We start from the raw sequence: 27,843 nt of genomic DNA on the forward strand, positions 1-27,843 counted from the left end.
TCCCATGGAAACGGGCACTTCTCTCCCTGGGCCGGGCCTGAAGTAGAGGCTGAAGCTGCAGTTGCCGGGGGGTGCGCTCGGTTTATCCGCATGTGTTGGAGCACTTAATGCTGAAAGGGTCCCCCTTCCCACCCTCCTTCCCTTGCTTTGACTATAAGGTACATTTAAAGCTTTATCTTTATTCTGTAGTGAATACCCGGCCGTTGTCGAAATGTCATCACCAAATACCGAGGCTGTTTTTTTTTATTTTGATGCGATGTTGATCACTGAAGTGACTTTAGAATCATAGTAAAATCCCTACAGTGCAGGAAAAGGCCCATCGAGCCTGCACTGACCACCATCCCACCCAGACTCTTTATCTCAGTAACCCCGTTTGTTTACCCTGCTAGTCCCCCTGACACCAAGGGGCAACATCCCATGCACATCAACATAACCTGCACACCTTTAGGTAGCCTTTCCATTTCTTGTTAATTAATATGTCTTTAAAAAACTGGTGAATGGACCCAATTTGGACATTTACCTTTTCTGACATACAGTAGAATTTTAAAATGTTTTCATTCGGGGGAGGGTGTACAGTCTTGTGTCTCAGGGGGTTGGAGCCACACAAAAAGTTTAAACTCCATTCTCATCTCAAGCTGCTGGTTGACCTTGATTTAACCACTGTAAGGCAACTGCTGGAATTCGGGCTTCTCCAAAGATGCAGGCCCACAAAATTCCTACTAGGTCAAACCAACAAACAATAGCTATAAATAGGCTACACAGGCTTGGAAGAGCCCAATTACCAGGGTTTGGATCCACTTCGTGTAAAGGACAATGTAGTATTGTCAATGTCAGAGTGTTTAAAACGTTAATTATTTAGTCTAAGCAAACAGTGGTTTAGATTAATCAACTTTATTTCTGTAATTTTATAAATGCTAACTGCTGGTAATGAATATTTGCTGGCATTTTAAAATATCAAGCTGGAAGAAATTCAGTAGGAATTCTATACTGTGAAAACAATTGATATTCAATACTCTAGCAAAGAAGTTTGGGTTTTAGTCTGCAAAGCTGTTTATTACTTCTGCCACTGAAGGTTGGTGGAGGTAATTTTTCTCCTGTTAGTCTGTTTTTTGGTAAGCAATATATCTCAAACTGACAGATTTCAACAAAATTTGTTGCCCAGATAGAGTACAATTTGAGCAAGAACTGATTAGTTTTGGGTGATCTGGATTCTGGAATTTTTTTATAAAAGGATCTGTTAACATTGGGCGATAGAGTTGTAGGTTGTTTTATTTTGAATGTTCTTTGTTTCAAAATGCCGTGGGTTATCCTGCTGTCGTGATGCAACTTGCCACAGCTTATCTTTCAAATTTTCAGGACAGGTTGTTGGATGTGGATTGGTTTGAAGCCTCCTCTGAGATGGATGCTCTTAATACATTTTTTTTCAGCTTACAGTTAGTATCAACCAGACAGGGAAAAACCTCAAGGAAGTGCTACATGATTGTAATAATGTTGATTTACGTGGCAAATGTATGTGAGCTATTGAGAGCTGTTGTCACTTGTTTAAAATAAATGTTGCTTTGCGTTTATTTGAATATTCAGTATGATGTAATACTACATCTCCAAATTTTTTTGTTATATTACCTCAACCACTGTTTACTCTAATTATGCTCCATGGTGCTAAAATTATACCTTGGGACACTAGTCTGAAGAGTTATTGACCCATTTTAGTTTAAGCAGGCTAACATTTTGGCTGGAATTGCAGAGAGGGGAATTTCAGACAAATGTATTAAAATTTGGATATTTTTCAGACACCAGTATCCAGAAGTGTAACTTTGAGGATCCTTTTGTATGCAATGAATCTCATTACAAGCATTACAAATTTAAATATGCTGAGCTGCATTTTCTACTTTGACTTACAAAGTCAGAAAATTGAATGGGTGGACTAATAACCATGAGAAAATAGTTTTCTTTACATGCTGTACTGAAAATACAAGTTTGGTAGCCACATTTAGCTGTTTTGTTCTGGTCTTTCTCTTATGTTCTCAAAGAATGACATGCAAAATTGATAAAGCACTTAAAAATAATTGTTTAATTTGCAGGAGTTTGCTTATCCACTTTGACGCGTATGGATAGGTGAAACTTGGTTCCCGTAGTATTCTTTTGTAATTTGTCTGCTTCAGAGCCACAGTTTTTTGTTTCATTGCATTGTACGAGCTTGGAATTCTTCAGTGCAATTTAAGATGGAGACGGATACCGTAAGTAGTGTATACTATTTGGGGAAACACTTCTAAACATTGAACACTATATGATGGAATTGGCAATGATATAAATTGGTCCCCCAGTTTATTAATAACTTTCTGAAGCTGAGACAAATCTAAATTGATGGATTAACAAACTCCATAATTATTTGCTGTTTGCTTTTTATGAATGCTGATATTTGATCTGCATGATTTAAAACTGTAATGACATGTTTGTTTGGAAATCACGTCCCTTGATTAGTTTTGAAAATGAGTATGTTTCACTGGGGACTCATTTAATGGATTAGCAGAATCTTTCCTCGATTTTGAACCAGGATTGAAATTCAGCCAAGAAGAACATGGCTCAATCTTTTTCATCTGAACAGCTAAGTTGTGTAGCATTCTAATTTTTAATGCCTGGGTACACAGACCCTCGATGAATGTTATAGCGCAACTTGAAGGTGGCAAAAAAGGAAAAGCTTGAAATGCTTTATAAGAGACTTATAGAGAGAACAAGTCAGTGTTAAATAAGAACAGCCCTATTAATAGAATCACTAAAATGGTGAAGTGTAGAAAAGGAAACAAACTTGTGGAGACAAGTTACTGGTGGAATAATGATTGAATGACAAAATGAGCTGAGCCACCTGTGCCATCCAACAGTCATTCCACAGATGCTTTCCCTTTTCTTTCTGGTTTCTGCACCTGTTTTTTGTGATTCTAATACTGTACTGGTGATTTTAAACAAAGGAAAGTTCTGATAATGGTACAAGTCCAAAATATCAACCGTTCTTTCCATCTGAAAGACTTAGTGTATGTTTCAAGGTTTTTCTGTTTTTGTTTGATTTGTTTTGTTTTGTTTTATTTTCTTTTTGCATGCATGTGTTCGGAGTATTATCAAACAATATTCTGGGAAATCTGCTTGAAACCAAGCACTGGAATTGATGCTAATTGGCAGTCTATTGGAGGGTGTAACGACGGTTACATTGGAAATATGAAACTGATTTGTACAGCACAATAAAAAATGGTCTTTTGAGGCTAAAGTAAAGATTATTTGATATTTAGGAACAGATCAAAAATGTGTATGGCTAGTAAACTAGTTGTTAGATGTGAACATTTTAATTTTCAGTTCCGTTCATAACTTTGAATACAGAAGTTTGAGAATGGCTATGTTAGAAACTATGTGCATTTGTGTATGTTGTAAAACACTAAAACCTCACACCCGATGCACTTTCAGCACACACCCCTGATATTTATACAGAAATCACTAAAAGACAATGAAGACCAATAAAGCCATAATCCTGAATTTTTCTTTTCTCTCTCACTGCTGGCCCAAGTTTCTTTTGCTTGCTTTCACATGTGGTTTTGCTCTCTTGGTTTGCTTTAAATACCTCAACATTTTCACTTCTCTTAGAGTGAAGAGCCAGGCTGGTACAAGTAGGGAACCCTGGATGACTCGGGATATTGAACCCTGGTCAAGAAGAAGGAGGCATATGATATGCATAAGCAGCTGGGATTAAGTGGATCCCTGGAAGAGTATAAAGAATGTAGAAGTAGAGTTAAGAGAGAAGTAGAGTTAAGAGAGAAATCAGGAGGGCAGAAAGAGGACACAAAATTCTTTTGACAGATCAGGCAAAGGAGAATCCAGAGAGCTTCTACAAATGTATAAAGGCCAAAAGAGTAACTCGGGAGAGATTAGGACTTCTTAAGGATCAACAAGATCATCTACGTGCAGATCCACAGGAGATGGGTGAGATCCTAAATGAATATTTCTCATCAGTATTTACTGTTGAGAAAAGCATAGATGTCAGGGAACTTGGAAGTAAATAGTGATGACTTGAGGAGTGTACATATTACAGAGAAGGAGGTGCTGGAAGTCTTAAAGCGCATCAAGGTAGATAAATTCCCAGGACCTGATGAAGTGTATCCCAGGACACTGTGGGAGGCTAGGGAGGAAATATTTGAATCATCGATAGTCACGGGTGAGGTGCCTAAAGATTGGAGAGTGACAAATGTTGTGCCTTTGTTTAAGAAGGGCTGCAGGGAAAAGCCTGGGAACTACAGGCTGGTGAATCTCACATTTGTGGTGGGTAATTTGTTAGAAGGTATTTTTGAGATTCAGAATCTACAGGCATTTAGAGAAGCACGGATTAGGGACAGTCAACATGACTTTTTAAGTGGAAAATCATGTCTAGCAAATTTGGTTGAGTTTTTTGAAGAGGTAATCAAGAAGGTAGATGAGGTCAATGTAGTTGATGTTATCTACATGGACTTTAACAAGGTACCACATGCTAGGTTGTTGCATAAGGTTAAGTCTCTCAGGATCCAGGGTGAGGGAGCCGGATGGATAGAAAATTGGCTTGATGACAGAAGACAGAGGGTGGTTGTAGAGGATTGTTTTTCAAACTGGACGCCTGTGACCAGTGGTGTGCCTCAGGGATCAGTGCTGGGTCCACAATTATTTGTCATTTATATTAGTGATTTGGATACAAATTTAGGAAGCATGGTTAGTAAGTTTGCAGATGACATCAAGATTGCTGGCATAGTGGACAGTGAAGAGGTTATCTGGGATTGTAGTGAGATCTTGATCATTTGGGCCAGTGGACTGAGAAATGGCAGATAGAGTTTAATTTAGATAAATGCGAGGTGGTGCATTTTGTTCAATCAAACCAGGCCAGGGCTTACTCAGTTAATGGTAGGGCGTTGGGGAGGGTTATAGAACAAAGAGATCTAGGGATACAGGTTCATAGCTCCTTGAAAATAGAGCCACAGGTGGACAAAGTGGTGAAGAAGGCATTCGGCATGCTTGGTTTCATTGGTCAGAACCTTGAATACAGGAGTTGGGATGTCTTGTTGGAGTTGTTCAAGACATTGGTGAGGCTACACTTGGAATACTGTGTACAGTTCTGGTTACCCTATTATAGAAAGGATATTATTGAATTGGAAAGAGTGCAGAAAAGATCTACTAGGATGCTACTGGGATTTGATGGTTTGAGTTATAAGGAAAGGCTGGATAAACTGGGACTTTTTTCTCTGGAGTGCAGGAGGCTTAGGGGTGATCTTATAGAGGTCTATAAAATAATGAGGGGCACAGATCTGCTTGATAGTCAATATCTTTTCCCAAAAGTCGGGGAGTCTAAAATTAGAAGGCATAGGTTTACGGTGAGAGGGGAAAGATACAAAAATGTCCAGAGGGGCAAATTTTTCATGCAGAGGATAGTGAGTGTTTGGAACAAACTGCCAGAGGTAGTAGTAGAGGCAGGTACAATTTTGTCTTTTATAAAGCATTTAAACAGTTACATGGGTAAGATGGGTATCGAGGGATATGGCCAAACACGAGCAATTGAGACTAGCTTAGGGGTTTAAAAAAAGGGGCAGCAGAGACAAGTTGGGTCAAAGGGCCTGTTTCCATGCTGTAAACCTCTATGACTGTAATCCCCTACTCTCTCTCTTATGCATGCAATTAGAGTTTTGTCTCTTTGTCCTCTCCATTTTAATATCAACCTTGCACTTGAGTTCATTTAGTATAGATGCATGAAAATTCAACTTGCTTGATGCTAATGTTGTGACAAACTTACTGCAATGACAGTTTTCAAAGCTTGTTCATTATCTGTTTTGTTGTTTCCATCCAACTAAAATTTTTTGTTGGAATGTTGTGTTAATTCGTACTGATGTATAGTTGCATGAGCTTTAGCTTTCCTGTAGTACTTTATCCAAACTGCTACTCTTCCTTGATTATTGAACCACTGAGAAGGGTGGATTATTTTAGATCGAACCCTAGCCCCATCACCATGTTGTTATAGGATGTCCATCTACACTTTCTAGTAGAAAATGGGTCTGGCACCCCTTCCTCTGCATTAAAGCAAGGGGCATTGGCTGTGTCATGGTAGAGCAATAAATTCAGTATATCAAGGATCAAATACTGGAATGTTTTATGCTGTCTCTGGTTCATTTCCAGGTAATGTCCTTTCTTCCTGATGCACTTTGGGAGCAGTATATTTTGCTTTCTGCATTCATGGTTCAGATAGATACATTTTTCACTTACACATACATTTATCATACTTCTGATGTAATAGTTGATATTGAAGAAAATATTGTTCTTATTAACTCTTGGCTTTCTAAATGTGTTGAAACTTAATGGAGTTTTTATGTTTTTTTTGACATGTGTAGATGTCTGCACTTTGTTCCTCATAATCGGACCATGCCTACATTCTTTAAGTGAGAAGACTTTGTGGCCCACATATTAAATAGAATGTTTACTCCCATCATTTGACGCATTAAATTGATTTATGATTGCACATTCATTTTTAGGTGCCTACTTCCTCTTTCCAAATGACACATTGAAAACTCGCTAACTTGAATTTAGACTGTTGTTACATAAAATTGTATATTGTTTAATAAGATTTTCTACTGTTTATATGGCTTTTTTTGCGTTGCAGATGATTCCAATATGGCAGAACAAGCCTTATGGATCTTCTCGCAGCGTTGTTCGAATGATCGGATCAAACCTCCCTTTGAAACCATGTCCTCGCATTTGTTTTCAGGTAATCAGTGTGATTTCTTCTAGACGTGTGATTTTGGAAAATCTCTAGTACTGGAGCACACTTTAAGTTGTTTCAATAATTGGGCTAAAATGCACAAACTCCTTTAATAAATTTCTACCTCATTTGGGAAGACTCTTGTTTCCGTTGCATGTTGACCTTGAAGCTGCTGCCCGGGTTACTCTGTTTTAGTTATTGGGCATGTTTGAACAATGCTTTTCAGTGATCAGACTGCTTTCTGGAAGCTATATGGAGCCACTAGCACAACCTCAGAATGTCTCATGAAATGCCTACCTGCCTCGGGCTGAGTATTTTGCCTACCATGAGTACAGATTTTTAATAGTAATTTTTCTCTCCTTTTAGTACCCAGCTCTGTCTTTTGGAAGTAAGAATGGAGCTGCCAGGCGGGAGTGCCTTGAGTTTGAGTATGGCAAAGGAACTGCCACACTGAAAATCATTGCTTCCTAATAACATACACCTTTCTCCCTTTGTCAGCTGACTGTTCTTGGAAGGAAATTTTAGTGAATTCACAGCAGAGGTTGTGAATTGTTAGCCTCTTACATTTATCCTAAACAACTCTGTAAATTGGCAGCTGCTTTGTAAGTAAAAACTAAGCAATAGCGAGTTATATGTGGAAAATGTACTATTGTTTAAAAAGATTGAATTAGAGGGTGCTGACTAGAGTCATGTACTTATTTCTAAAAGGTTTCTTGACAATTCCGTTTCATCCTAAAGTTCCATTTATCTCTGCCTGTTCAGATGACACCCTGATTGAAGCCACGTTTTTGCTAGTGACAATATCATTACCAAGAACCACCTGCAAGATGGCTTCCTATTTTTCCGGCACAGCCTTGTCTATTGGGGGAGGGTGGTGGCAGTAGCCTAGAGTCTTTGAATATTGGATTGGGAGGGGCCTGATCTTTCCCATTGATTGAGTGGGAGCCTCAGCCAAACATTAGAACTTCTGCTTGCATGTAAAAAGGGCACTCTACGGCAATTTTAACATTTTTTTGTTGGCCTTTTAAACATGGTGGGCAGTCCATTTCAGGGACATAGATGCATTTCCTGGCCACCATGTTGGAGGCTTAAGAAACCATTTTGTGCACAAAATGAAGACAAGGCAGGAGTGAATTAGGCCTTTACGTTTTCCTGACTTAAGCATCTCAGCATTGAAAATGAAATAATAGAGTAAACGCAACTTTTGTATGGCAGCTTCTACTTTGAAATTATTCATTTAAAAGAATGTTTACCTCCATGGGGAAGCAATTTAAAACTATTTTGCTGCTATGGTTCACTTATTCATAAAATAATTGCTTTAGGTGCATGTTGAATTACTTGAGTACAAACGAGCCTTTCTTCACACCTAATTTATAAGAACAGACTTTCAACGACTGTTTTAATAAGAGGTTGTAATTAATCTAGCACACTGTGAGGTTTCAGTTAATAAAACTATAGCAGCACTGCAGTGCACGCTGTTGATGAGGATAAGCTGCAACTTTTATTGCTTTCCAATCTATGCCTAAATTGTCTGGCTTTGGCTGAGTGAAGTATATTCCTCACAAGGAGAATCTGTGCTTCAAATTTGACCGATATACAACCTGACGCTCCACAGTAATTTGGTTTGGTGTCACTTAAGCATTCATGTGCAGGAAAGTTCATTATAAATACAGCACTAACTAAATTGAAGTTGATCTGACCATGAATGCAAATATGATTTTTTGATAACCTATGTTATATTATCTGATTTTTCTGATTCTGTTTGATTTTCCTTTTCATTGTGCCAAAGTAAGGACCAGCCAGTATCATAATATTTAAGTGTTTGAAAATATCTTCTACCTCAGAAGTTTTAACAAATTGCGGCACAGTGGTTAGCACTGCTGCCTCGCAGTGCTAGGGGCCCGGGTTCGATTCTCAGCTTGGTTCACTGTGTGTAGTTTGCACATTCTCCTTGTGTCTGTGTGGGTCTCCTCCCGGTGCTCTGGTTTCCTCCCACAGTCTAAAAATGTGCGGGTTAGGTGAATTGGTAATGCTAAATTGCCCCTTAGTTCAGGGGGACTAGTGTCAAAGTTAAATGCATGGGGTTATGTGGATAGAACCTGGGTGGGATTGTTGTTGGTGCAGGGTTGATGGGCTGAATGACCTCCTGCATTGTAGGATTCTATGAATAAGTGAAAGATGTCATTTGGTATGTCTCTTCCTTTCAGTTAAGATGTTGAAAGTTCTCTATTCAAGCTGAATATGTCACTGTTCAAACACAATGTTTAACAATTCGAGTGACAGAACCCAGCGATTTGTCGCTGGTGATTTGAATTGTAGTCTTGTGGGCAAGTTTTGATACGTTTCTTGCAGTGCCTGTAGTGTTTTATGCTGATTTTACTATGTGTGCCTCCTATCAATTAATGAAGTTGTTGTGTTGAAAGAAATCAGCAACTTTTCTCATCCTGTCCTTGCTCGGATCATGTAGATCAAGCCCAAGACAGGAGGTGAGAGGCCTGTCTTGTCAGCTTGGATCGGAAATGTTGTATTTGATGGGACTCTGAATTGGACTTTGATTGGATTGAACTGGGTATAAAAACAAAAAATATATAAACAAAAAAATGCATTTATTGTTGGATATCTCTTAGTAGGTGAGTGACTGAATCATAGAGTCACAGAGGTTTACAACATGGAAACAGGCTCTTTGGCCCAACTTGTCCATGCTGTCCTTTCTTTAAAACCCCTAAGCTAATCCCAATTGCCCGCAGATGGCCCATATCTCTCTATACCCATCTTACCCATGTAACTGTTTAAATGCTTTTTAAAAGACAAAATTGTACCTGCCTCTACTACTACCTCTGGCAGCTTGTTCTAGACACTCACCACCCTCTGTGTGAAAAAATTGCCCCTCTGGACACTCTTGTATCTCTCCCCTCTCATCTTACACCTATGCCCTCTAGTTTTAGTCTCCCTACCTTTGGGGAAAGATATTGACTATCTAGCTGATCTGTGCCCCTCATTATTTTATAGACTTCTATAAAATCACCCTCAGTTTCCTACGCTTCAGAAACATAAGTCCCAGCCTATCTAGCCTCTCCTTATAACTCAATCCATCAAGTCCCAGTAGCATTCTAGTAAATCCTTTCTGCACTCTTTCTAGTTTAATAATATTCTTTCTATAATAGAGTGACCAGAATTGCACACAGTATTCCAAGTGTGGCCGTACCAATGTCTTGTACAACTTCAACAAGACGTCCTAACTCCTGTATTCAATGTTCTGACCAATGAAGCCAAGCATGCCGAATGTAACAACAAAAGGGCAATTGAGGAAAATGGTAACTTTTCAAGCATATGCATAGAAACAAATTGGGATGGGAAAGGTTGTGCGTATTACCAATTTTAAAACCCAGATCTTTTTGAAAGGTGGATCTTCTCTAAGTTGCATGTGAGCACATTCTAGGGGAGGCGGTAGCATAGTGGTATTACCACTGGGTTAATAATCCAGAAAGCCAGGGTATTGCTTTGGGGACCGGGGTTTGAATCCTACCTCTGCAGGTGTTGAAATTTTGAATTCAATAAAAATCTAGAATAAAAAGTCTAATGATGACCGTGAAACCATTGTCAATTGTTGTGACTCCAGGCCTACAGCAACATGGTTTACTTTGAACTGCCCTTTGAAATGGGCTAGCAAGACACTCGGTTCAAGGACAGTTAGGGATGGGCAATAAATGATGGTCCAGCCAGCGACGTCAACTCTATGAACATCCCATGAACAAGTATTGAAAAAAAAGATCTGCGTGGTTACAGTAGTGCCTTCACATTTAGGATGAAGTAAATAACCATTTGAGGAACATGTATATGGAATGTCACAACTTTCAGCCTAAAGGCTATATAGAACGAAGCATGGAAAATACTCTGGATCTGAGGAAATGTATTGCTTTTGATTCATCCTTTTTGGATCATTCTTGTGTCTTAACTCCAGTCTCTGATGAATAACTTTGAGGCAGCTTTTATATTTTAAAAATTGTCATAATGTGTGTGAAGTAATATTGGTGGCCCAAACTGCAACTACTCATACTGGAAAGTCCTCTTTAAACTAAAAGCTGAAATCTTTCGCTTAATGCAATCTTAACATTTTGTCTTCGCACACAGCTTGTTCCGGGACTCACTGCAGCCGAGTCCCTAAGTGCTGTGCATGGAGATAGACCGGCTGTGCCCACTTTGGCAGACATTGCATGGATAGCTGCAGATGAAGGAGAAGCTTTCACAAGGATGAGGTATTCACCAAAATATGATGTTGTAGTTGTTTGATATTGGCACCTCCTGGTCTACTGAAATGCATGGTGCCACGGAAAGCTTAATGTCTTCCCAGTGATGTGTGCTTTCTGGTCTGCCTAGTCTTAGCTTGTGGATACGATGAGGTAAGACCATGGGTATGGAATATTGAAAATAACCATTCTCATTGCCTCTCTTTGTTTATAGCTTTTATATACAGTGTTCACGTCAAATATGCTGTTGGTAATTTAATCTAAACATTGCAATTTAGTTATCCAGTCTCAGGCTTTTAACATGCCTGAAATTTCCATATTTACAGAAAAACATGATCTGAGTTCCAATGGCTAGAATTAACACCATTTGTCCCAGGGACACAATACAGATATTGAGCCACTATGGGCAGCATGGTGGCACAGTAGTTAGCAGCGCCAGGGACCCGGAATTAATTCCAGCCTTGGGTGACTGTTTGTGTGGAGTTTGCACATTCTCTGCATGTCTCCGTGGGTTTCCTCTGGGTGTTCCGGTTTCCTCCCACAAACCAAAGATGTGCAAGTTAGGTGGTTTGGCCATGCTAAATTGCCCCTTAGTGTCCAGAGGTATGTAGGTTAGGTGGATTAGCCATGGTAAATGTGCGGGATCACAGGGATAGGGTAGGAGGAAAAGGGTCTGTGTAAGGTACTGTCAGAGAGTTGGTGCAGACTCAGTGGGCCAAATGGTTTCCTTCTGCCCTGTAGGGATTCTATGATTCTATTTAACTGTGGTTAAATGAGCCAGGAATACTTACTAGATGAGTCTGAACCTTTTAAGTGTGGTTGCAACAAATGGGTTTCTGTCAATTTTTTTTAAGACCGCACATCATTCAGAGTGGTGACTCTTTAGAAACAGATGGATTTTGTTTTTGTTCATAGAGCGGATGCCAGACCGTACAGGGAAGAATGGCACCCTACACCGCTACTTATAATGCATAGAAATTCATCAGTCCCCAACTTCCGAAGGGAAGGGAGGAAACTTGAAAGCCTGAAGAAACCAGGTTTAGCTGCCCTGAACCACACAGTTGCACTTCAAGACGAACTTAGCCGTTTGCGAGAGCAGATTGCAAAAATAGTTGCTGTGCCCGAGACCAAAATGGACACTAGTGAGTTTTTGAAAACATTATAACACGTCACCACAAGGGTTTAACCTTTACAGAACAAGTATTAAAAAAAACCTTGTGCATTATTGATTGTGTTGACTGCTCACTTTGTAACTGAGAGTGTGGCACATCTTCCATCGCATGTTGTCGCGAGTAGCCTAAAGACAAACTAAATGTAATGAGGAACGTAGATTTGTCAGTTTCTCTTTTTCTTCCCCTCTGCCCACCAACTAATGCCTGTCCTGACTGGATTATGACTTTGCACACACTGCATGCCCTCTCTACATTTTTATATATGCAGCAACATGACCCAAATTTGGGATCAAATCCAAGCAGGTGTAGGGATAAGTTGGGGAGGCGGCTAACACTGGTCGAATAGATAGATATTAACACTTTATGGTCAGAAAGGAAAAGTTTGGTAATTCAGAATTTTGAGACAGCTGAAGTTCTGACACCAGTGTTGAGAGTGCAAGGAGGAACATTCACCTAGCAAACCAGAGTTGCAAGATAAAGAATGTACGCAGGGAACTTGAGGTTTGTGGAGTTTGAAGAGATAAGAATAGATGAGACCAGAGAACTGGTGGGGTGAATGGAGAAGTAAGTTGGAGGGATTACTGTAAAGAGTAAAATTTATTAAGAGAGAGAGGTGGCCTATGAGGAGTAACTGTAATCAGTGAGGATTGGGTTATTGACAACAGTTTAGTGGAATTGAATGGTAACTGTATAGTTTCACCTATCTATGAAAGCTCTTTCGTTCGTGATGGTTAATGGGGTTGAAACATTTTTCAGCTTGGAGGTGGTTGAGGACAGAAATCTTGCACAGTGTGGGTGATAATTACCAGTATGCCTTTGTAGGCTGTCACCTAAGAATAGGTGCAGTTTCATCATAATCAGTTCTTTAATTTGATTTATCATTGTCACACGTATTAGGATACAGTGAAATGTATTGTTTCTTGCACTCTACAGCCGAAGCATACCGTTTGTAGAGGAGGAAAGGACGGGATGCAGAATGTAGTGTTACAGTCATAGCTAGGGTGTAGAGAAAAATCAATATAATGCAGGGTAGGTCCATTCAAAAGTCTGATGGCAGCAGGGAAGAAGCTGTTCTTGAGTTGGTTGGTGCGTGACCTCAGACTTTTGTATCTTTCTCTGAGTGGGAGAGAGGATATTCGGGGTGCATGGGGTCCTTAATTATGCTGGCTGCTTTGCCGAGGCAGCGGGAAGTGTAGACAGGGTCAATGGATGGGAGGCTGGTTTGCGTGGTGGATTGGGCTACATTCATGACTTTTTGTTTTTTTTTTGTTCAGAGTTATATTTATAGTATTATCTACAGTGCTATCCCATTAACATCCTGAGCATTGTGTGTGTTTATATTGATAACCTGTGCTGGCTGAAACGGGAATCTTTAATTTGTTTCCTTCTGTTTTTCAGCATCTGCTCCTCCTACGCCAGAACTTTGTTCTCCTGATACATCCAGCATTGCCTGCTCTTTACCGGATTTTGAATCCGCATACCCTCCATTAGCATCATTTACCATAAATGATGACATTCCTGAGACAGAGGAACCGGAATCTTTAAGTCTTGCATCTTTTTCCATTGCTGCTTCATCAAACTTTGACTTTGACTTTGAAAGTAAGGGGCAGGATTTAACCACCAACGATGATGGTGATGACGAGACCTCATGCCTTTCAAAGTCCACAAGCTTTGCGGACATGATGGATATTCTGAAGGATATGAATAGGGTCAAATTAAACTCGTTACAGGGGTGAGTTGGAAATTAAAGGTGATTTCAGTCAGTAATGTTGTAACGATGTGAATAATCCTTGACTGTGATTCGCAATGTGAAGTATCAAAATATTCATGGAGACTGAAGCTGATGGAGGAACTTCTCTTTGCACAACAGGTCAGCCTAGTGGCAAACTTGGTGAAAATATAATCAAAATGTGTAATAATGAGCTGCACATGCCAGAAGTATCTGTGTTAAATTTCTGGTTCATGCTGAGTTAACTGATCTCAGTCAGTCGGGTTTGACCTCTGTGTCCCTGAAACTAGGAAGGAGAAGTTGTAGAATGGGAAACATAAGCAGGACGGGGAAGTCGTCTGGTGTTCATAGAAACCCTACAGTGCAGAAAGAGGCCATTCAGCCCATCGAGCCTGCACCGACCACAATCCCACCCAGCCTGTACCCCCATATCCCTACGTACTTACCCGCTAATCCCGCTAACCTACACATCTCAGGGCTCTAAGGGACAATTTTAGCATGGCCAGTCAACCTAACCCGCACATCTTTGGACTATGGGAGGAAACCCACGCCGACACGAGGAGAGTGTGCAAACTCCACACAGACAGTGACCCAAGCCAGGAATCGAACCCAGGTCCCTGGAGCTGTGAAGCAGCAGTGCTAACCACTGTGCTAGCGTGTCACCAAAAATCTAGGCTAACATGACAATTAACAACAATTTCATGATCATCATTAAGCTTTTTAATTCCCAATTTTTATTGAATTCAAATCTTACCAACTGCCATGGTGGGGATTCAAACTCAGATCCCCAAAGCATCCTCAGTCTCTGGATTACTATTTCAGTGATAACACCACAATACCATCACCTGCCCCGTGCTAAAATTCTACCCATAGCCTGTGAACCTTATTTTTAAAGTAAAGTTTATTTATTAGTCACAAGTATGTTTACATTAACACTGCAATGAAGTTACAGTGAAAATCCCCTAGTCACCACACTCCGGTGCCTGTTCAGGTACACTGGGAGAATTTAGCAATGCACCAATTAGGTGCCTTGGTTAGGCCAACGCACCTAACCAGCACGTCTTTCTGACTGTGGGACCACCTGGAGGAAACTCACGCAGGCATGGGAAGAATGTGGAAACTCCGCACAGACAGTGACCCAAGCCGGGAATCGAACCTGGGTCCCTGGCACTGTGAGGCAGCAGTGGTAACCACTGTGCCACAGATAACACCCTATATCTGTTATTGAGTTGTTACTGAGTTTTGAAAGAGACATTGTTTGCTGGCTAGTTTAAATCACACATGACATGATCAAAGGAGCTCTTGTACTATGTGCCTTGAATGTACAACGACTTGGTAACTTTTTTCTTTTAGTCGGGAGAGGAGGAGAATGCGTTTTTTCTTCCACATTTTGGATTAGTGTTCTCTGAAGTTCACATCTCTAATTGTTTAAAAACTGGAACGAACATGCTGAAAGGTACCCTTAGTGATCAAAAGATTTTTCTTGTGCTTTCTCCCACAAAACTTAAAACTTATTAACTGGGATTCTGCTATTTTGTAGCATTGATGCAGATAGGGTTTTATGATGACAACCCACAGTGCCAAAGACTTGCATAACAGGATGTATTTCTCCCAGTCACAACAGCGCATGGTTTATATTGCTGCTTGGAACTTGCAACAGCAAAGCTAAACCATCCTTTTGCATTGTAATACCTGCTAAATGCAGGCCAAGCCTTTAGAGAACCTTGCAGTATCATTTCCATCGCATAGCGATCCTGACATGCATTTTGATAAAGTTGGGTTCATCAGGCTGAAGCTGTGATGTCCTTTTAAATATGTGTCTGAAAGTCAAATCTGGTGACGAGCGACAACTTAATCATGCATACCTAGCACCAGGAATTTTCATTGCATTCCTATATACCTGATCTGTTAATTGCAGTAGAATGTGAAGTTTTGGAGTGCAGGGGATTGATTTTTGGTTCCAACCTCTAATTCCTGAAGTCCAGGTGTTACCTTGAGCTAAATTTTAGAAATGCGTTACTATGAAAATAGAGGAAAAATGCAAATGCAGAAGTCTGAAAAACTCTTTTTATCGAACCTTCTAGCACAGAAAGAGGTCATTCAACTCATCCCATTAATGCTAGGTCTTTGAAAGAGCTTTTCACTTCGCCCCATTCCCCTGCTGGCTCTTCATTACCCTGCAAACTTCTCCCTTTGAATTATTGGCTCTTAGTCAGTTATTTGAAATCTGTGTCCTCTAGTTATGGATTCTAGTTCTAACTATTCTGGATAGAATTTGTTCCTCAGTTATTGTATCAAAACAATTCTTGTGCTCTCTTTGAGAATGCCTATCTAAAAGAAAAAAGATAATCATTCTCTCCATGAATCCTGTTCTGTCCCTTCCAGAAAATAAAGTTTACTTACTAGTCAGAAGTAGACTTATGCTCACACTGCAGTGAAGTTACTGTGAAAATCCCCTACTATATGTTTGAGCTTCAGTGGCTTGTCCAGCAGGAATCCTGAAAGCGTAAACCAAGGGGAAGTATGGAGTACCTATTACAGTGGCACAGTGGTTAGTATTGCTGCCGCACGGTGCCAAGGACCTGGGTTCAATTCCCAGCATGGGTCACTGTCTGTGTGGAGTTTGCACATTGTCCCCGTGTCTGCGTAGGTTTCCTCCGGGTGCTCCGGTTTCCTCCCACAGTCTGAAAGATGTGCTGGTTAGGTGCCGGATTGTGGCAACTAGGGGAATTTCACAGTAACCTAATTGCAGTGTTAATATAAGCCTTACCTGTGACTAATAAATAAACTCTAATCTGTTACTTGATATTTCCCTGGCTTCACCATCTCCACCGCTCCTGCATGGAATAGCTAGTTTTATTAAATAGAACAAGTCAGTTGGTAAACAGTTTGGCTCAAGATGAGGAGCATTTATTTATATCCAGCATTTATGCCATCTTTCATTTGCACAATAGCAAAAGTATATCTGTATGACTGGCACTTCCTCAGACATGCAAAGCTGGGTCTCCAGTTGGTAATCCTGAACTTGAACATTACCAATGGACCTCAACTGCAAACATCTGAATACCATATCAATGGATATCCTAATACTGCAAACATCTGTATAGGCTAATGAAAGGAAAATGAAGCATCTCCAACAGGAGAGCAATTACTCTTTTACAGTTCGTCATACAAGCTTCATTAATTGGTGTTAGTCTTGCTACACATTCCAGATGGTGCCTTCAGTGCCTGCCAGACAATATATTACAAGAGAAAGCTAAAATCTGATGGCTTGGGCATGTCTTAATCACTGTAATTACTATTACTAGGTCCAGGAGAGGCTCTCAGCTTTTGAGAGAGAATGATCCTTCAGTGCTTATATCGGAAGCATTGAAACGCAAGTTTACCATTCAGGACAGCTGTGTTTTCAAGAAGGAAGACTGATCGAATAAGATCTTCAAACATCAAGTAATAACCTCTCTGCAAGTATGTCATAATTGCTTATAAGTTGCATACCTGAGATTTTGGGCTGTTGCTGATCCTGTCTGTGTTAGTACATTTATTATGAATTAAAGTTGATCTTCTCCTCTTTCATCTCACCCTCACTTTTTTTTTCTCTCTCACACCCCTCCGACCATCAAACAACAGCTATGCTTGGAAATGAAATTGTGTTTGAGTGCTGTGCTAGTAAATTCAAAAATTCTTATCCTCAAATATGGCTGAAGTAATTAGAACATAGAACATTACAGCGCAGTACAGGCCCTTCGGCCCTCTATGTTGCACCGACCAGTGGAACCAATCTAATGACCCTCTAACTTAAACTATTCCAATATTATCCATATGCCTATCCACTGACCATTTGAACGCCCATAAAGTTGGCGAGTCCACAACTGCTGTAGGCAGGGCAGTCCATGCCCGTCCTACCCTCTGAGTTAAGAACCTAACTCTGACATCCGTCCTATAATTACCACCCCTTAATTTTAAGCTATGTCCCCTTGTGTCAGCCATCACCATGCGAGGAAAAAGGCTCTCACTGTCCACCCTATCTAACCCTCTGATCATCTTGTATGCCTCAATTAGGTCACCTCTTAACCATCTTCTCTCTAACAAAAATAACCTCAAGTCCCTCAGCCTTTCCTCATAAGACCTTCCCACCATACCAGGCAACATTCTGGTAAACCTCCTCTGCACCCTTTCCAATACCTCCACATCCTTCTTATAATGCAACGACCAGAACTGTACGCAATACCCCAAGTGCGGCCGTACCAGATTTTTGTACAGTTGCAACATGACCTCACAGCTTCGAAACTCAATCCCTCTACCAATAAAAGCTAACACACCGTACGCCTTCTTTAACAACCTTATCAACCTGGGTGCCAACTTTCAGGGATCTATGCACATGTACATGGAGATCTCTCTGCTCGTCGACACTACCAAGAGTCCTTCCATTAGCCCTATGTTCTTTACTCCTGTTACTCTTACCAAAGTGAATCACCTCACACTTTTCTGCATTAAACTCCATTTGCCACTTCTCAGCCCAGCTCTGCAGCTTATCTATGTCCTTCTGCAAACTGTAACATCCATCTTCACTGTCTACAACTCCTCCGACTTTGGTGTCGTCAGCAAATTTTACTAATCCATCCTTCTACACCCTCATCTAGGTCATTTATGAAAATGACAAACAGCAGTGGCCCCAAAACAGATCCCTGAGGTACACCACTTGTAACTGAACTCCAGGTTGAATATTTCCCATCAGCCACCATCCTCTGTCTTCTATCAGCTAGCCAATTCCTGATCCAAACTGCTAAATCACCCTGAATCCCATGCATCTGCATTTTCTGCAGTAGCCTACCATGGGGAACCTTATCAAACGCTTTGCTAAAATCCGTATACACCACGTCAACTGCCTTACCCTTATCCACCTCTTTGGTCACCTTTTCAAAAAACTCTAAGGTTTGTGAGGCACGACCTACCCTTCACAAAACCGTGTTGACTGTTCCTAATCAATTTATTTCTCTCTAGATGATTATAAATCCTATCCCTTATAATTCTTTCCAAAACTTCACTGACAACAGAAGTAAGGCTCACCGGTCTATAATTCCCAGGATGGTCTGTACTCCCCTTCTTGAACAAGGGGACAACATTTGCTATCCTCCAGTCTTCCGGCACTATACCTGTAGCCAATGACGACATGAAGATCAAAGCCAAAGGCTTTGCAATCCCCTCCCTAGCCTCCCAGAGAATCCTAGGGTAAATCCCATCTGGCCCAGGGGACTTATCTATTTTCATACTCTCAAGAATTGCTAACACCTCCTCCTTATATACCTCAATCCCATCTAGTCTGAAAGCCTGTATCTCAGTATTCTCCTCGACTACGCTGGCTTTTTCCCGTGTGAATACTGACGAAAAGTATTCATTTAGTGCCTGTCTATCTCTTCTAATTGGGAGGAGTTCACCAATTCTTGGTAAGACCGATGGGTGATATTTCCAGCATTTTGCCAGGCAGGATGCAAATGCTCATCTATTCCTATTGCTGGCATCCTTCCTGTCATCTGATAATGAGCTTTGAAACAATAGTTCCTCCCACGCAAGCAGATGAAGATGATCAGCAACAAGGGGGGAAAGAGCTCTGAAAGGAGAGCATTGTGAACATGAATTTGGGTATAAGCTCTGACAGGGACAGCAACGGATAAAGGGCAACTAATGACACTTTATAAAAAAAAACAAAATAATGGAGAAGTGAAGGCTTCTATATTTTCCTGTAGATTTTTTGTGATATATCTATCCAATATCTGTGTGGAGTTTTCATGTTCTCCCCGTGTCTATGTGGATATCCTCCGGCTACTCTGGTTTTTTTCCCCCACTGTTCAAAGATGTACAGGTTAGGTGGATTGGCCATGCTGAAAGCAATTGTTAAAAGCAACATCTTGGCCTTTTGGCTAAGATGCAAATGAGATCAAGCCTTGGAGGAGGAGCTGTGCCTACTCCAATCAGGCTGGATCATGTAGATCAAGCCCAGGACAGGAGGTGAGAGGTCTGTCTTGTCAGCTTGGATCGGGAATGTCTCAACTTGCTGACACTCTGAATTGGACTTGATTTGATTGAATTGGAGTAAAAACAAAAATTGTCCCTTAATGTCAGGGGGACTAGCTAGGGTAAATAAATGGGGTTGTAGGGATAGGGCCTGGGTGGGATTGTGGTCGGTGCAGACTCGAGGGGCTGAATGGCCTCCATCTGCTCTGTAGGGATTCTATGATCGACTTATGTCTCTCTCCTGTATGTATTTGCATTTTCCTTTTCTTCAGCCCCCTGTCCCCCTTTCTCAGTTCCTGACCAGGGATTCATGATACTTACATTTGGCAAGCGTTACACATTTCTCATCTCAGTTTGTTAAAGAAAGGCATTTTGTGTATTTTCTTATTTTGTATTTTCTATATTTAGTGAGCTGGTATCTTTTGATTTTCTTCATCATTTCAGATCTGTTTTTATTTTGCTCTTTTCACTAGATTTAAAACCAGGATTGAGTTGGTGAGAAACTTGAATTACTTGGAAGGGACTGTGGTTTTCTCAGCCAGTTCAGCACATTCTTTGGACTCTGCTACTTGGGACAAACACGATGATGTGATCAGGACACCTGCTCACTTTTTTGCACTGCAATATTACGAGTTGTGGATACAGATTTATAAATGAGGCAAGCTTATATTTGTGCCTTGCATTTAAAAACAAATAATGTGGAGTAAAGCCTTTCTTACCTCAGATTCTATTTGTTTTCTGTTACAAGGAATGAGTTGGTTTGGGGGGGTGGCTTTAAATGGAGAACGATAAACTGGGGATTTACATTTGATTAATGAATAATTAGTGCCAAGTATTTTCCCTCTTTTGATTCTCTCCTCTGACATTTGTATGTCCCAAAACAGGCTGTACGCACATTAGCAAAAGGTTCAGTTTAAAACAGTGATGTATGTCTCTCTTCACCACCACTGTTGGTTTTGAATTCAAATGGGCAAAAACCATTCTTGTGATCCTTTTCAGCTTTTACTGTCTTTCACTTGCCCCAAAGTCCAACTGCTCCACGCACTAAAATTCGGTAAGTTGCCGATGTGTGATTCCAAGACACCCATAATGTGATTAGATTGTAGCAGTGCAGACTTGAGCTGCAATGCTTGAAACATTTTGTATAATTTTCCCTTTTCTTTCATTGAAAAGTGGTAATTGAATCAGTATTTCTTTTATTGATTGTTCATTGTGTCCCCTGAGCAAAAGAACAATAGACTTCCAGTCAGTTTAAAAGTTTTAAGAAATCCCTTAACTGAGTGTCAAGCAAAGGTAAAGAGGGGTAATACAATTCTTGAATGTTAAGTAACCATTACTCAGCTTGATTAGAGATCTGAAACATTTGATGCTGATAGACAATATGCTACCCACAATTTGTGGACCAATTCCGATTTTAATCTTTATTGAAGGAGATATTTTTGTGGACCTACTAAATTCCTGTGCTGGTTGCTGTTGGCATATTATCACTGTAGCTAGCCTGGAATCATAGGATTCCATTTGTTACTTTGTTCAGGTTTTGTGATATTGATTTGTAAATAGATGCCTGCATAAGCGACATCTGAAGATGCAGATGGTAATGCAGTAGTTACAGTTTTGGTAGCTTCAACAAAAGGTCATATGTTTGACATGCACTCAATTAGCAGCTTTGGTCCTTTAACACCAAGTGTTGGAGTGGCCAGTTGTAATACAGAAACTGCATGGGTTTTTTTTTTGTGAAATAATTTAAAACGTGAGCTGCAATTGGGGTTGGCACGGAAAAGCAATTTGGTGATTGAATGTCTGCATTTACTCTTGAACTGAAAATAAAAGCAGTGTTGTGAAAGGCTGGGCAAACATGCTTTGTCATTTGTCAGGTTGCTGAATCAAAGCAGTCTAAAGTCAAATAAGCTTTTTGTTTTTAAATATGATGCATATTCTTTTAACCTTCCCTTTCTCTCTCTCTCTCCCCGCACTTAAATGTAACAGGGTTGATTAGAGTTGATGCTTCAGAAAGTATTCCTTTTGAAATCAGTCCATTAGCTTGTTACTGAGTTGCTCAATCTCTATGAAACTCCCTGATTGAAACCCCAGAACTAACTCCCATTTTAAATAATCTTTAAGTGTTCGGATATCTATCCTTTCCCCAACAAACGTCGCATGTTCCTGATGCAGTCAGGCCTCCTATTGTCGGAGGGCGATTGATGAGGAAACTTCGTCACTGAGAGGCATGGGGGCGGTGGGGGTGTGTGATGGATAAAAGGCAGAGAACCAATCTTGCTCTAAAGAGAGCTCTAAACCAGCACTTGCGAATTGTGTTTGTACATATTATCTCAATTATAAAAGTTTGAACAAACTGGTACATTTTTATGGATAGTTTTAACAATTTGAGACCATGGATGTTAGAGGGATGCCATTTGGCCCATCGTGTCTGTGCTGGCTCTTAATCCAAAATTAATCTCATTGTTTTGCTTATTTTGTTCCCATGGTTTTGTATTTTTCCACACTTGTCCCACTGTTCAGGTAGTCCATTGTCTGATGATATAAAGGTATGTTTGCTCTCAGTTGCTGAAAATGTTTGCATCCTTGACACCTGGTCACTGCAGTATTAAAGGAACGAATCTGTGAAATAGAGAAATTATGATTGGTGCAGTGAGTCACAAGGCCTCCTTTTCAATTCGGAGACCAAGGTTCAAATGATAGATGAAGGCCCCCGATGCTCTGCTGCCTCAGATGTCCTCCATCAAGTGAGTCTCACTGGGTCCACTGGACACATACCAATAAAACACCACAACGTCACACTGATTTGTCACAAGGGATTGGAGTGGGAACTGAATTAGCCTTGTGGTATGCTTAGCAATGCTCAATATTAGTACTTAAAGAAAATGGGCTAGAGGCTCCTCCAGCACCTGCTATCACTACCTTTAAGCAAGAAGCATAGTTTGCTTTCTTCTATTATGCTACTCTTTAAAATTAAGCCATTAGATAGAATTTGCAGTACAAAAACAGGTCATTCAGCCCAACCTCTCTAATACTAGTGTTTTTATACTCCTTGCGCTACTTCATCCAATGCAACCCAGTCAGCTAGACTTGCAATTCATTCATTGATTCATTCATTTGGTGAGTGGCGCCCCAACAGTAACATTGAAAACTGATTCTTTATCAGTGTCACCTTCATGTTAATGCGCATAGCTAGAAAAACATTTCCCTTTCCCTCTTTCCCTCACACTCTTCACACACATCCTCCCAATGACCACCACCAAAAATCGAATTAGGCATTTTCGGAGCAGCGTTTCAAATTTCAGTGCTCGTAGAACACTACAGCACAAACAGGCTCTTTGGCCCACAAGTTGCGCCGATCATATCCCTACCTACCAGGCCTATCTATAACTCTCAATCGCATTAAATCCCATGTACTCATCCAGAAGTCCTCTTAAAAGACTCCAGCGAGTTCACCTCTACCACCACCGACGGCAGCCGATTCCACTCACTCACCACCCTCTGAGTGAAAAACTTAGCCCTGACATCTCCTCTGTACCTGCCCCCCAGCACCTTAAACCTGTGGAGGGGGCAAGAAATCTGACAACTGATTGTTCACAGTCATTGCTTCAGATCCTGCATGTTGAGATTGGGGCTGAGTACTTCAGTCACTTACTATAGAAACATTGATGCAACCTCAAACCTATCCTGCATGTCTACAATATTTCAGGTGTCTCTTCACAAGGGAGTGGGAATTAGCACCTCTTTCAGAAAAGTTGAAGTAGTTAAACTGGGCAAATTGCTTTTCTATATGTTGTTCTGGGGCTTATTCTGTGAAGTGAACATTTAAAAGCAATAACATAACATTGTGCATGCATGATTAGTCAACTATTTATTACATTTACATAAGAAAAAATATTAACGGTTTTCAACCTATGAATGAAAAGTTTTTAAAGTTTACCTTTCTTGTTCATTTCTGATCCTTCTGAAAAGAACACCAATAAAAAAAATATACGAAAGTATTTTTGAGATTTCTGTTTTGTGTCGCCAAGCCATAGGTACATCTCCTGACTGGTTCTGTTGGCCACTGTTCCAGGAAACTGTGACATTCCATCCCTGAGATTGGTATGGTTTCCACACTCAGTTTATCTGGAGGAGGCATAGTAAGTAGTCTCAACACCAGGTTGAGTGCTGCTCCTTCATCAGGCGAGGGATGAAGGAGGAGTGCTTCGAAAGCTTGTGCTACCAAATAAACCTGTTGGACTTTAACCTGGTGTTGTGAGACTACTTACTGTGCCTAGCCCAGTCCAATGCGGGCAACACCACATCATATCTAGAGGAGATAAAGGGAATATGTTTGAGTAAAATCTACTCCCTTGGCAAACTTATCCAGTGAGTGGTCTGCGTGTACACTGCAGGAAGCTGCTGTATTAGCTGAAACATGCTCAGGTGATGGTGGGAGAGCTACAGTTGGCCTTGGCACCACTGATCAGGGTAGGGAAAACTGGCATTGGATTTTTGATTGCAGTGACCTGTGGAACTCTGCTGGTGGTGTGTTACGATTCACTCAGTGTCAAAGAGTTGCTTTGGCAGCAGTTGGAGTCTGGAGTTATGGATGGTGATGGTAGAGACCCCAATGTTCTCCCCATCACATGGCTGACCAGGAGAATCTCCTACTCTTATCCTGCCATTTAGCTTGTGTTGGAAGGATTTTCAGGTTGATAACCAACCTGTTTGCCTGTGTTACAACACAGCTTTCTTGGCCATCAAGACCTAGATTGGAACTTTGAACACTGAGTGTCTGGCTCAAGAGGCAGGAACTGGCACTGGAGGGGGTGCAGAGGAGATTCACTAGGTTGATTCTGGAGTTAGGGAGACTGAGTAGGCTGGGACTATACTCATTGGAATTCAGAAGAATGAGGGGAGATCTTATAAAAACGTATAAGATTATGAAGGGAATAGATATGATAGGAGCAGGCGGATTGTTTTCTCTGGTGGATGAAACTAGGATTAGGGGGCATAGCTTCAAAATAAAGGGGAACAGATTTAGAACTGAGTTGAGGAGGAACTTCTTCACCAAATCTGTGGAATTCCCTGCCCGGTGAAGCAGTTGAGGCTACCTCATTGAATGTTTTTAAGGCAAGGAAAGATTTTTTAAGCAGTAAAGGAATTGAGGGTTATGGTGAGTGGATGGGTAAATGGAGCTGAGTTCATGAAAAGATCAGCCATGATCTTATCGAATGGTGGAGCAGGTTCGAGGGGTCAAATGGCCTACTGCTGCTCTTAGTTCTTGCGTACAACTCACCGCATCACAAGATCTCCTTGGAAGTCAGTACACATGACTAATTGTACATTCGTTGATGATTCAGGAGAGATGTGTGGGGCGGGGGGGTGGGGTAAGGACTGGAAGAGGGAAGTAAAACCCATAACTGACTGCAGCACAATCTTTCAGTTCCCTAGGATGAACTGACCAATTGCTTTAATTTAAAAACATCATTGTATATCCATACACTCAGTATATAAATTTTAAAAACTCAATAATGGTTATGTACCTTTTATTATCTATTTTTCTATATCTTCAATATGCTCTTTAACAAAAATAGAAAATGCTGGAAAATCTGTGCAGGTCTGACAGCATCTGAGAAGAGAGAGTAGAGCCAAAGTGAGGAAGAGTCATCCAGACCCAACGAGGGCCCTATTCCCTCTCCACAGACGCTGTCAGACCTGCTGAGATTTTCCAGCATTTCCTGTTTTGATTTTTATTATTGGATGTGGATGTCACTGACTGGGCCAGTATTTATTGCCCATCCCTAACTGCCCTCCATTTTCAGAGGGCATTCAAAAATCAGTCACATTGCTGTGGGTCTGGAGTCACGTAGGCCAGATCAGATAAGGACAGGAGATTTCCTTTCCTAAAGGACATTAGTGAATCAACAATGGTTTCGTGGTCATCGTTAAGACTTTTAGTTCCAGATTTTTTATTGAATTCAAATTTCTCCATCTGCCATAGTAGCATTTGGACCTGGCTTCTCTGGGCCTCCTGGATTACTAATCCAGTGGCAGTGCCACTGTGACACTGCCTCTCCAGCAGTATTTTGCCTTTATCACTTGTATTGGACAATTAGAAAAAGTGCTGCCGTTGCTTCATAGGACACAATGTCAGTTCTGTATAAAGTAAAACCTTTCTGAGTTTCTCTTTAAATGAATGCCAGTGCAGAAGGAGGCCATTCAGCCCATTGAGTCTGCACCAGCCATAATCCCATGCATTTACCCTAGCTAGACTCCTTGACAATCAACTTAACCTGCACACCTTTGGACTGTGGGAGGAAACTGGAGCACCTGGAGGAAAACCACGTCGACACAGGGAGAGCGTACAAACTCCGCACAGACAGTGACCCAAGCCAGGAATTGAACCCAGGTCCCTGGTGCTGTGAGGCAGCAGTACTAACCACTGTGCCATCGTGATGTCCCAAAGCTGTTCCCTTTTCAGCACTGGCTTGGGGAAATGTTCACATTTCAGGGACTAATAAAACTTTGCACCTTATGGGTCATCACAAGTGACGCAAATAAATGGAACTGCAAAGTAAAAAAACATTCTTGATATTTGGCAGTAAATTTGATTTAATTCCTATTGCTCATTATTTAAAGAACAATACAGCACAGGAACAGGCCCTTTGACCCAGCAAGCCTGCGCCGATATATAGTTTCTATCGCTGTGTTCGCATCCCGTTCATTTGTCTGTCAAGATGCACCTTGAATTTTACTAACGTGCCTACTTCCATCATGCACCACCTCCCCCACCCCCCCCCCCCCACACACACACACACACACACACACACACACACACACACACACACACACACACACAGCCCTAGCCTCCATCTTTCCAGTGAGAACATTCCGAATTTATCCAACCTCTCCTCATACCTAAAACCCTCCATACCAGGCAACATCCTGGTAAACCTTCTTTGCATCCTCTACAAAGCATCTACATCCTTCAGGTAGTGTGGTGACCAGAACTGCGCACACTATTCCAAATGCAGCCTAACTAAAGTTTTATCACAGCTGTGACACAACTTAGTTATATGTTCATTAACCTGGAAATGCTTTTGGATTAAAGCCTAAAACCATTCTGTCTATTTAGCAGAGGCATGAAATAAGCAGCAAGGGACCAGTGAGTCATTGCTATATGTAATAGGCAGCTTTTGTCTGTCTGCACTTCTCTGCTCAATGGGTTAAACTGATGGACAGCATCAGTAGGGAGTTTATTGGTGCTATTTTCCCAGTCTACATCAATGGGCATGAAATAGAAAAAATTGAGAGCTTCAAGTTTTTAGGTGTCCAGATCACCACCAACCTGTCCTGACGCCCCCCCAAGCCCATGCTGTTGTTAAGAAAGCCCACCAATGCCTCTGTTTTCTTGGAAGACTAAGGAAATTTGGCATGTCAGCTGTGACTCTCACCAACTTCTACAGAGGCACCATAGAAAGCATTCTTTCTGGTTGCATCACAGCTTGGTATGGATGTTGCTCTGTCCAAGACCACAAGAAACTACTACAGGTTGTGAATGAAGCCCAGTCCATCACTCAAACTAGCCTCCCATCCGTTGACTCTGTCTACACTTCCCGCTGCCTCGGCAAAGCACCCAGCATAATCAAGGACCCCATGCACCCCAGATATTCTCTTTTCCAACTACTTCTCTTGGGAGACAGATGCAGAAGTCTGAGATCAGTACCAACTGACTCATGAACAGCTTCTTCCCTGTTGCCGTCAGACTTTTGAATGGACGTACTTTGCATTAAGTTGATCTTTCTCTCCACCCTAGTATGACTGTAACACCACATTCTGCACCCACTCCTTTAATTCCCTATGTATGGTTTGCTTTGTATAGTGCACAAGAAACAATACTTTTCATTGTGTACTAATACATGTGACAAATCATTTGTGGAACTG

At 41.0% G+C, this 27,843-nt stretch overlaps 1 protein-coding gene across 3 annotated transcripts; it reads left to right on the plus strand.

Annotated features, from left to right (window-relative positions):
- Positions 1 to 23,912, plus strand: mtfr1l (mitochondrial fission regulator 1-like). 3 transcript variants are annotated; one of them, XM_080211659.1, is made up of 8 exons: positions 44 to 158; positions 2,082 to 2,237; positions 6,656 to 6,760; positions 10,886 to 11,010; positions 11,917 to 12,143; positions 13,572 to 13,905; positions 17,211 to 17,367; positions 20,388 to 23,912. In XM_080211659.1, the coding sequence occupies exons 2-7, from the start codon at positions 2,223 to 2,225 to the stop codon at positions 17,323 to 17,325; spliced, it is 921 nt and encodes a 306-aa protein (XP_080067785.1). In that variant the 5' UTR covers positions 44 to 158; positions 2,082 to 2,222; the 3' UTR covers positions 17,326 to 17,367; positions 20,388 to 23,912. The 3 variants fall into 3 exon arrangements, with proteins under 3 accessions (XP_080067783.1, XP_080067784.1, XP_080067785.1); XM_080211657.1 differs by lacking the exon at positions 2,082 to 2,237 and having other exon boundaries at positions 1 to 158; XM_080211658.1 differs by lacking the exon at positions 2,082 to 2,237 and having other exon boundaries at positions 1 to 158; positions 17,211 to 17,349.
- The last annotated feature ends 3,931 nt before the right edge of the window (positions 23,913 to 27,843 follow it).

Source organism: Carcharhinus amblyrhynchos, chromosome 24 (assembly GCF_965287045.1).
Source record: "Carcharhinus amblyrhynchos chromosome 24, sCarAmb.v2.hapA, whole genome shotgun sequence".
Taxonomy (NCBI): domain Eukaryota; kingdom Metazoa; phylum Chordata; class Chondrichthyes; order Carcharhiniformes; family Carcharhinidae; genus Carcharhinus; species Carcharhinus amblyrhynchos.